This window comes from Myotis davidii, unplaced genomic scaffold, assembly GCF_000327345.1.
Source record: "Myotis davidii unplaced genomic scaffold, ASM32734v1 scaffold616, whole genome shotgun sequence".
NCBI classification, from domain to species: domain Eukaryota; kingdom Metazoa; phylum Chordata; class Mammalia; order Chiroptera; family Vespertilionidae; genus Myotis; species Myotis davidii.
Window position 1 is genome coordinate 3,831,020 of NW_006291965.1, and position 10,577 is coordinate 3,841,596.

At 44.5% G+C, this 10,577-nt stretch overlaps 1 protein-coding gene across 1 annotated transcript in view; it reads left to right on the forward strand.

Annotated features, from left to right (window-relative positions):
- DOCK8 (dedicator of cytokinesis 8) overlaps positions 1–10,577 on the forward strand; it is a 200,976-nt gene that overhangs the window by 184,865 nt on the left and 5,534 nt on the right. Inside the window, 3 exon segments of the mRNA XM_015565032.1 lie at positions 3,298–3,534; positions 5,897–6,040; positions 7,532–7,638. Coding sequence (XP_015420518.1) covers positions 3,298–3,534; positions 5,897–6,040; positions 7,532–7,638 — 488 coding nt within the window.

The following is a 10,577-nucleotide window of genomic DNA, read 5'->3' on the forward strand; positions in this document are numbered from 1 at the left end:
CATTTTAGTACAGCCAAGTCTTTCTGTCTAGGGTTCAACTGCTATTTGTTTAGATCTTAAAGAAACCACACTCAAAGGTAGGAATCACAATAAAAGCTACTGCTCATTAAACACCAGCTCTGTACCTGGGACTGCATTAGGCCCTTTACATACATCATTGCATTCTCCGATGGCCCTTTGAAGTAGGTGTAGTTATTCCTATTGTACAGGTGAGAGAACTAAGGTGTGACGTGGTTAAGCAACTCTCCGTGGTCACTCGGGTGCCGAAGCCAGTACTCAAACTCAGAGCCCTTTATCCTCAAAACCATACTCTTAATAAAACCCTCAATTTAAAACATGTTAAAAAGGTGCGCCCATTCTGGCTGGGTGGCTCAGTTGGTTGGAGCATCATCCTGGATACCAAAAGGTTGCAGGTTGGATTCCCGGTCAGGTCACATACATTGGTTGCAGGTTCAATTCCTGGCCTGGGCATGTAGAGGAGTCAACCAATCAATATTTCTCTCTCACATTGATGTTTCTCTGTCTCTGTCCCTCCCTCCCTCCCTCACCCCCTCTCTATTTTCCTTCCCTCCTTCCCTCCCTTTTTCCCTTCTTTTCTCCTCCCCCACCCCCACCTCTCCCTTCTCGTATCTAAAATCAATAAACATATCCTCAGGTAAGGATTTAAAAAAATGATGCAGCCTTCTCACTGACAACTTTTCCAGGCTGCAGGTAGTCCTTCCAGGCAAGTGCAGGCGAATGTGCTTTTGGGGAATGATGCAAAGGGCTTGGAGTTCAGTTTCCTCACTTCTCATGTGAGGGTGTGTCCTGTCTCACCCCTAACTAGGCGGACCGCAGTACACTCTGACACTCACGGTAAGGATTTAAAAAAATGATGCAACCTTCTCACTGACAACTTTTCCAGGCTGCAGGTAGTCCTTCCAGGCAAGTGCAGGCGAATGTGCTTTTGGGGAATGATGCAAAGGGCTTGGAGTTCAGTTTCCTCACTTCTCATGTGAGGGTGTGTCCTGTCTCACCCCTAACTAGGCGGACCGCAGTACACTCTGACACTCACCACAGGAGTTCGCATCACACACCACCAGGGACAGGCTCAGTCCTCCGTAGGACTGCTCTCACTTGAGATACCAGCCTCAAGTAGGGCCCCTGAGCTACCCACACCTCTATCTAGATGGCTACAAACCTGGACATTCCTGTTCACCCCCCAGATTAGATAATTCACTAGAATGGCACAAAGCTCTGAAAAGTACTATACCGACACTGTGCCTAGAAATGCAAAGATCAGATATATTCTTTACTAGAGGCCCAGAGCATAAAATTCATGCACGGGTAGGGTCCCTAGGCCAGGCCGGCAATCAGGGTGGATCTGTGGGGCGACCGGCAGGATGATTGGGGGGCACCCACTGGCACCCACCTTGGCTGGCCTGGGGCCTATGGGCTGGGGGCAGTTCCTGCATTAAGCGTCTGCCCCCTGTAGGTCAGTCAGCATCACAACGACCAGTCGATCCACTGGTCGTTCTGCCATTCAGTCAATTTGCATATTGGGCTTTTATTATATAAGATTACACCACAGAAGGATGCCTACTGCCCAGCCCATAGACATATGTTCATGAGAGAGCATTCTAAACTGTTGGAAATAATGCAAGGTCAAGGAATTATTAAGGGTTGGGGACAGAGGAGCAGTTGCAATCTGGCAGGGTTACACGATGAAGAGTCCATACTCTTCTCCCAGTACTGTCCTCCAGGATATTAAGAAGATGATGCAAGTAGGAAGGAATGGGCCAAATGTAATAGTTTGTTTTTCTGCATATTTCAGAAGACTTGCTCATTTTAGACACATCCCCTAGTCTAGGTTTGAAACATTAACTGGTCAGACCTGAGCTAAGCTTCAGACAGAAATGTTTGAGGTCTTTGAAAGTGGGAATGGGCCGTGTGCCCACAATGATCTGTGCACAGCACATGCTCTGGAGAGTCACTGGTGACACCCCTGACACAAGGTGCTCTTCTTCCCTCTTTTAAAATGCCCTGAGTAGGTTGTGAGAGTTTAAATAAGAAACTGAACCCAGAATTATGACCAGATTTCATCACACTAAATAGTGATTTATGCTCTGAGATCAGTGACCTCACCCAACCATTTCAGTGGGCGGGTGTTGTAAATGCTGTGGTCATTGTCATTGTTTTAGTTTTTTAAAGAGACCTTCTTTCTTAGTTAAGTGCTCTCATTCACTCTGTGTGTGTGTGTGTGTGTGTATGTATGTATGTGTATGTGTGTGTATGTGTGTTTTAATGGGGTACATACAATAAAAATTGGCTCTTTTGGTGTTCTATGAGTTTTGACAAACACATGTAACCACCACCATGATCAAGATATGTAAGAGTTGCATCACCCCAAAGTATTTCCCTGTGCACCTCTGTGGCCATTTCTTCCCTTTGCTTTAAGCCCCTGCCAGTCACTGATCTGTATTCTGTCTCTGCAATTGTTCCTTTTCCAGAACGTCATGTCAATGACATTCTACAGGAAATCCATGGAATCCCACGATAGCCTTTTGAGTCTGGTTTCTTTCACTTAGCACAGCACACTTGAGATTCATCCATGGTGTGGTAGTTTGATTCTTTGTATTGCCGAGTAGTATCCCATTGCCTGGATGTACCACCATTTGTTTATCCATTCCCCACTTGAGGAACATTTGGGTTGTTTTTAGTTTTGTCTATTCTGAATAATGCTGCTGCAGACTTTTGTGTACAGGTTTTTACTTGAACATATGTTTCCATTTCTCTTGGGGATGCACGTGCAGTGGGAATGCTGGGTCGTGTGGTCAGTGAAATCTAACTCTTTGGTAAAGTGACTGTACCATTCTGCAGTCCCACCATCAGTGTATGAAAGTTTCAGCTGCTCCCCATCTTTGTCAGCACTTGGTGTTGTCCGTTTCATTTCGTTTGGCCATGCTACCAAATGTGCAGCAGTCATGGTTGTTCTGGGAAGGAACGTTTGTCTCTTTGGACTAGCAGTTTGCAAACTCTCATGCCAAGTTCCAGTTGGCTCAGTCAGGAGGGGTGGCTTGTGGATGTGACTTTACAGAGACACACTGCCCTCTCCTTCTCACTGTGCTCTCTCTCCCTGGGGTGGAGAGGAGGCCTGGCTGACTGCTGAAGTCTCCCCGATGCACTCAGCTTCTGTGGCCTTAGGGAACTCAGAGGGGCGGTGCCTCGGCGCTGGTTCCAGCATGCCTCTCCAGTGCGTCCTGGCTGGCTGTTTGCAGAATCGCTCATCTCCTCCTTCCCCTGCCTTTTCTCCCTCAGGCCTACATACAGATCACTTTTGTGGAGCCTTACTTTGATGAGTATGAGATGAAAGACAGGGTAACCTACTTTGAGAAGAATTTCAACCTGCGGAGGTTCATGTACACCACCCCCTTCACCCTGGAGGGGCGGCCGCGGGGAGAGCTGCACGAGCAGTACCGGCGGAATACCGTGCTGACCACCATGCACGCCTTCCCCTACATCAAGACCCGCATCAGCGTCATCCAGAAGGAGGAGGTAATGGGCCCTGCTGGGGACGGGCTCTGGACTGAGGCTGCCACCGAATGAGTGGGCAACGCAACCCTCCCTCATGGCAGACTGGAGTGAAATCTAAAAAGGGACACATTGGAAATACCATTTCAGTGGCTGTTCTCTCATTCTTGTGGTGCCAGGGAATTCCATTGAGGCAGCTACGTATTTCATAGCACTACTTTATATTTCAGTAGTTTCTATTTTAAAGTTCTATCTTTAATATAAATGTTTACAGAATTATAATTTAAATGTGTATCTTAATGATACATTTGTATGAACTGTATATATTTACATTTTAAACACTTTGTATTAAGTCTTTATATCTGTAAAGGCTTACAGGTGAGTTAGGCGCAGTCGGGTGGTTAGTTATTAGAGACAGGAATGGCAGGCAAGCAGCCCCAGGGACAAGGGGTGAAGCTGGAGGAAGGGCTCCATGCAAAGTGGATAAGGAGCCCCCCTGCCTTCCAGACCCAGCTTCCTCCTGCGACATTGCTCAACCCCCTGTCTTCATTCAGTTTCCTCATCTGTACTGACAGGAAGGACCCCTTTCTCTTCTGGGGTTCTGTGTATGGGAGACGTCTCATCCGTGGGACTGATCAAGAAAGTATCTCAGGCCACAGATCATTCAAAATTAACCGTACTTTAAACATTTTAGTTTTACTTTAAAACACATCCATGTACACTTATTTGTCATTTATTTTATACAGGGCCAAACCTTCTCTGTGATTTTGGGTTGGGCTCTCACAATTCAGCATTGTCTTATGTAAACCCCACCCATAATGCACTGTCTATAACTTCCAGTTTTTATTTATATAAAACAGAGTGAGAGTTAAAAATCCTTGCTGGCAGAATCCTCCTGGATTTTTATGATTTTTTTTAACCCTAGCCTTTTATAGTTGTCTTGTGCACACCTAATATGGCAGGAATCTTTATAGAAACTGCTTTTCATAATGCTTTGTCCAAGCAATCAGCTTGGTTTTTATAGAAACAACTCTTGCCCTTTCCACACCCATAGTTTGAGCATTATTAGATTAGGTCATTCAAATAACAAGTATAACAGGCATGATCAAGTTGGTTAATAAACACAGGTGAATTGTGATGACTGCACACCTCACGGGGCAGAACCAGAAGTGACTGAGCTCACTGGAGAGTGGGCCACGTGCTCAGGTGTTCAGCAAGCGCGTCAGATAGTGGGTTTCACAAGGGCAAGGAAAGCCTGAACTGGTGACTCCGTTAAGAGGAGGATGGTTTCGAAGGCATCTGCTGTATTTCTTATTGTTCTGGACTTTGGAACACTAGGACATAAAGGCATAGCACAAAAATAAACCCATGGTCCCAAGAGGAGCCTTTATAATTTTTCTTGGCCATCTGTTGTTCTCTGAGAACTTCAATATATTCATTTGTTAGGGCTGTTTTAACAAAGTCCCACATTGCATGGCTCAAATAACAGAAGGCATCTGCTGTATTTATTGCCTCCTAGTTCTGAAGGCCAGAAGTCAAAATTCAAAGTATTGGCAGGGTTGGTTCCTTGTGAGGGCTGTGAGGGAAGGATCTGTTTGAGGCCTCTCTCCTTGACTTGTAGATGGCCACCTTTCTCCCTGTGTCTTCATATTATCTTCCCTCTATGCATGTCTCTGGGTCCAGATGTCCTCTTCTTATAGGGACCTAGGTCATACTGGATTAGGGCCCTTCTTAATGACCACCTTTAACTTGGTTACCTCTGTAAAGACCTTATCTCAAATAAGGCCACATTCTGAAGTACTAGAGCTTAAGACTTTGATATATGAACTTAGGGGGACATGAATTCACTCATAACATTCATGAAGGATCATATCCTAAACCAGCAGAACTTAGCAGCCAGCAGATTGACCCTTGAGAGAATTCTGTTTACTAGGAATGCACCTTCAGGGTAGTTGGAGAAGGCACACCTGATGCCAAAATCTTGCGTTATAGTGGGAAAGAAAATCTTGAGTGCTCTATTTTTAATAGCATGGATTTTAAATGTAGACATTATTACAATCAGATTCTGGCCTTCTAGCTTACTACCTGTGTCATTTTTGTGGCACTGTCGTCACCTTACAACTCCCTCTTGGACTATAAAATGGAGAAAATAAGGAGGTTGTTTAAAGGAGTAAATAATAAGCGTATGCAAAGTTCTTGGAACATAATAAGCACTCAAAAAATGTTAGGCCCTTCCTTCCTCTTAACCTTTCCAGATTATTTTAAATTACTCTGAAAGCCTCCTTAGTTTCTCTTCAAATCCAGGTGCCCTCTATGTCATAGCTCCAGGTTTTCCTGGCTTATAAGATCTGAAAGTGACTTTCCTACATTTCTGTCTTATGTTCAGTTTGTTTTGACACCAATCGAAGTTGCCATTGAAGATATGAAGAAGAAGACCCTGCAGCTGGCAGTTGCCATTCACCAAGAGCCCCCCGACGCCAAGATGCTTCAGATGGTGCTGCAGGGCTCCGTCGGAGCTACCGTGAATCAGGTCAGCAAAACGAGCTAGTGGCAGCTCCTCTGGTTCTTATTATCTTGATTTTCATATGTTTGCACCTTCCTTCCTTGAGGTTCATGGGGAGTCTGATCAGCACACAAATAATGTTCCTCAATTTGGGCTGAAGATTTGTGAGGTTCAGAACACTTTGAGTGACCTCTTCTGCTTATGCAACAACCCAAGGTAGAAAAGAAATCCTGGAGACTGAGTGGACCGTCTAAGGCAGTGGTTCTCAACCTTCCTAATCTCAACCTTCCTAATGCCGCAACCCTTCAATACAGTTCCTCATGTTGTGGTGACCCCTAATTTCATTGTTACAAATTGAACATAATTTAAGCATAGTGATTAATCACAAAAACAATATGTAATTATATATGTGTTTTCTGAGGGTCTTAGGTGACCCCTGTGAAAGGGTCGTTCGACCCCCAAAGGGGTCGCGACCCACAGGTTGAGAACCACTGATCTAAGGAGTAGCATTTTCTGACTTGGGACCAGACTCAGCAATATGATTGAGACCTGGGGTCCTATTGAAGAATGCTTAGTCATGACCAATTTAGCCAGAGTTGTTGCAGGGCTTGAGGCTAATCTAAGAAACCTGTAGGAGAATGAGGAAAGGGTCTGGAACATGCAACTGCTGGGTCAGTCATCAGATGAAGCCAGCATGCCAGGAGCCTTGCTAACCAGGAGTGACCTGGGACCAGGCTTCTTGGGCCACTTTAGACCAGACTGGATCTTCTCAGACCCGTTAGAATCTTGACTCCCAAATTCAGCATGGATTAATTAGCCCAGTCTCAGATGGAGGAAGATGCCAGCTTAGTACTCTGTCCAATGGACCACTTTAATTTCAGATCTAAATCCGCTCTTGTCCACACCTCCACACTCAGAAACTCTTGAGCTCTGCGACTCTTTTCTCACTCAGCACAATTGGACTCCCCTGCAAAATTCTGTGTCCACATAACGTCAAGGGAACAAAAATAGCAGAGAGGAGAAATGACTATTATATTTCTAAGACCAGAAAATATTAGGAAGCTTTTGCTTTTGTAAGTCCCAATCCTTTGATGAAAATAGAAGACTGTATCAGCCTACAACCATGGACTACATATGTACTCTACATTCCCCTCTAGGGCAACTGAGCAAATGAATCTGAATGGGAGCAAGACAATCCCCATTTTTATAAAAGCAGCTCAAAGCACATGCCCTTTGATGTAGTATCGTTATCTTTATATATTCAAGGAAACCTATTATTAGTAGCATTTGATTAAGAAAATACGTTTATGCTTCTGAGTATTCTCTGAAAACTCCAGACTGCTCCTTGAGAATCAAAGATCCCTGAAGAGTTTAAGACCTCCTTTTATATTTTTATTTGTTTTGATCAAACCAACTACAAAATTAAATGTTCAAATTAAGAAATCGTGCCAAGATTTTCTTCCAAGTAATGTCGTTTTATTTCCAATGTGAGTATTATTTTCCTGCCTTCTCCTTCAGGGACCACTGGAAGTAGCCCAAGTGTTTTTGGCCGAAATTCCAGCTGACCCAAAACTCTATCGACATCACAACAAGTTGAGATTATGCTTTAAGGAATTCATCATGCGGTAAGAAGGGAAATGGCCAGGAGTTCAGTAGAGCAGAGGTTCCCAAAGTGTGGTCCCCAGGCCAGCAGTGTCAGCAGCACCTGAGAACTTGCTGCAAAGGCAAATTCTCAGGCACCAGCCAGACCTACTGAATAAGAATCTCCAGTAAAACTCACCCAATTCGGTAAAACTCATCAGTATGTACATTTACAATTGGTAAATGTTATGATCTGTCAGTTGCAACCTCAATACTAGTGGTAGGTGTGGAGCCTTCCTTTCCGCTCATTGCTTAATTGCTTCTCAGGTCCAATCTGCGCGTGACAGCTTTTTAATGAAGAGAATAATGATTTTGTCCAGTGGTTTGGATCTTGTTATTTCTCCCCCCGCCCCCCTCTGCTTTCAGGCAGCAGAGATGCGCAGGAGTGGAAAATGTCTGGGGGCGTGAACAGCACTCAGGTTTTCCCTCGAGTGAGCCCCAGCTTCTCCGCAGACTTGGGCTGCAGGTCGATAAGCCCAGATATGCAGGGTGAACATAAGTGCACCTTCCAACACTGACTGCTAATAGCGGAAATGTACGCGGGCCAGGTGCACTGCAGCGGGTCCTGGCCTTTCTGACTCAGCCATGAAGAAGCTGGCAGGCCCACTGCTGCAGCCTGCTCTGCAGCTCTTCAGATGGCTGCCAAGTTGGGACTTCAGTCCCCTCCTGCCTTTTCCTACGATAAGAAAAAAACACCTCAGGGTTTCAGGACCCAAGATGGAGAGATACAACATTCTGTTTCCGCCCCTTGTGCTCCCCAAAGCACCAAAACCCTTTTAGACACTGCCAATCTGTGTTTAAATTTTCTTCTTATATTTCTGTCTTGGTCAGCTCTGGCTGGTCTAACAAAATGCCATAGATCAAGTGACTTGAACAATAGCCATTGATTTCTCACAGTGCTGGAGGCTGGGAGGCCAGGATGAATGTATTGGCAGATTCCGTACCTGATGGGGACCCTCTTGCCGTGTTATAAATGGCCACCTTCTCCCTGCATCCTCACATGGTGGAGACAGGAAAAGGGAGAAAGCTCTCTGGCATTTCTTCTCCTAAGGCCATTCATCCATAATGTGGATCTCACCCTCATGGCTTATTCTTCTTTCATCTATAATAATAAAAGCATAATATGCTAATTAGACCAGGCAGCCGAACAACCTTCCAGATGCCCTTCCGGATGAAGCTGTGGCGGCAGGGCCAAGGCAGAGGCAGTTAGGGGCGATCAGGCAGGCAGAGTGGTTAGAGGCGATCAGGCAGGCAGGCGAGCAGTTAGGGGCAATCAGGCAGGCAGGCAGGCAGGCAAGCAGTTAGGAGCCAGCGGTCCTGAATTGCGAGAGGGATGTCTGACTGCCAGTTTAGGCCCAATCCCATGGGATCAAGCCTAAACTGGCAGTTGGACATTCCCCAAGGGGTCCCAGATTGTGAGAGGGTGCAGGCTGGGCTGAGGGACTCCCCCGACCCTGCGTACAAATTTTGTGCACCAGACCTCTAGTATATATATAAACTTACACTATTTTAGAAACCAGCAAAATCATTAAAGATTTTCAGTAGTAGAATAACATGTTGTATTACATCATTTCCTTTTCCAGTTAGGAAAAAAGAACATCCCATCCCTAAGGCTTGTAATTTACAGCATACAATTGACTGGCAATGTTACTTACCATCCTGACTAGATTTTAGCAGTTTTCAAGCCCAAAAGAAAAATTCTGAAAATGTGAGGGTGTGAAGAAAAAGGATTCCTCTTGCACTGCGGGTGGGAATGCAAAATGGTGCAGCCACTGTGGAGAATAGTATGGAGTTTCCTCAAAAAATTAAAAATGGAACTCCCATTTGACCCAGTAATCCCACTTCTAGGAATATATCCCAAGAAATCAGAAATACCAATCAGAAAGGATATATACACCCCTATGTTCATAGCAGCACAGTTTACAATAGCTAAGATTTGGAAATAGCCTAAGTGCCCATCAGCAGAAGAGTGGATTAAAAAACACTGGTGCATCTACACTATGCTGCTGTAAAAAAGGAGGAATTCTTATCATTTGCAACAGCATGGATGGAACTTGAGAGCATTATGCTAAGTGAAATAAGCCAGTCAGAGAAAGATAAATATCAAAGAGATCAACCAAAGAACTTGTATGCATGCATATGAGCATAATCAGTGGGCACAGACAGTAGGAGGGTGAGGGCATGTGCTGGAGGGTGGGCGTGGCTGGGTAGAGGTCAATGGAGGGAAAAGGGGATTTATGTAATACTTTAAACAATGAAGAATTTTTTAAAAAGTCTGTCCCTTGCCCTAAACAATTTGGTTCAGCGGATAGAGCATCAGCCTGCTGACTCAAGGGTCCCACGTTAGATTCCCATCGAGGGCATGTACCTTGGTGTACCTTGGTTGCGGGCACATCCCCAGTAGGGAGAGTGCAGGAGGCACCCAACTGATGTTTCTCTCTCATCGATGTTTCTAACTCTCTATCCCTCTCCCTTCCTCTCTGTAAAAAATCAATAAAATATATTTAAAAATAAATATAAAAAAATAAAAAGTCTGTCCCTCAATACCTACAGTAAAAAGAGGATATGGTAAATAAACTTCCATAATTACTAAGAGCTAAATTTTAAGTTTCAAAATGTACCCTTTCTGATGCATTTAATGTATTTCGCCTTTAGCCTACAGTGAATGCTAATTTTTCCACACATTAAATCCTCCCTTGATTTGCTCTTCCATAACAAATTAATTTTTTTGATGTGTGAACAGCCTGAGAGAAGTTATTGTCCATGTATTTATAGAAAGTTCATCAACAGGAGATTTTGGCACTTTGGGAAATACAATATCTTAGTTTAAGGATTTAAACTAAGCATTTAAAGATGAGAAAACAGGATTCCAGTGGCTATCATTGCGCTGAGGAGTAGCGACTGGGTTTCAACCCCTCCTCTG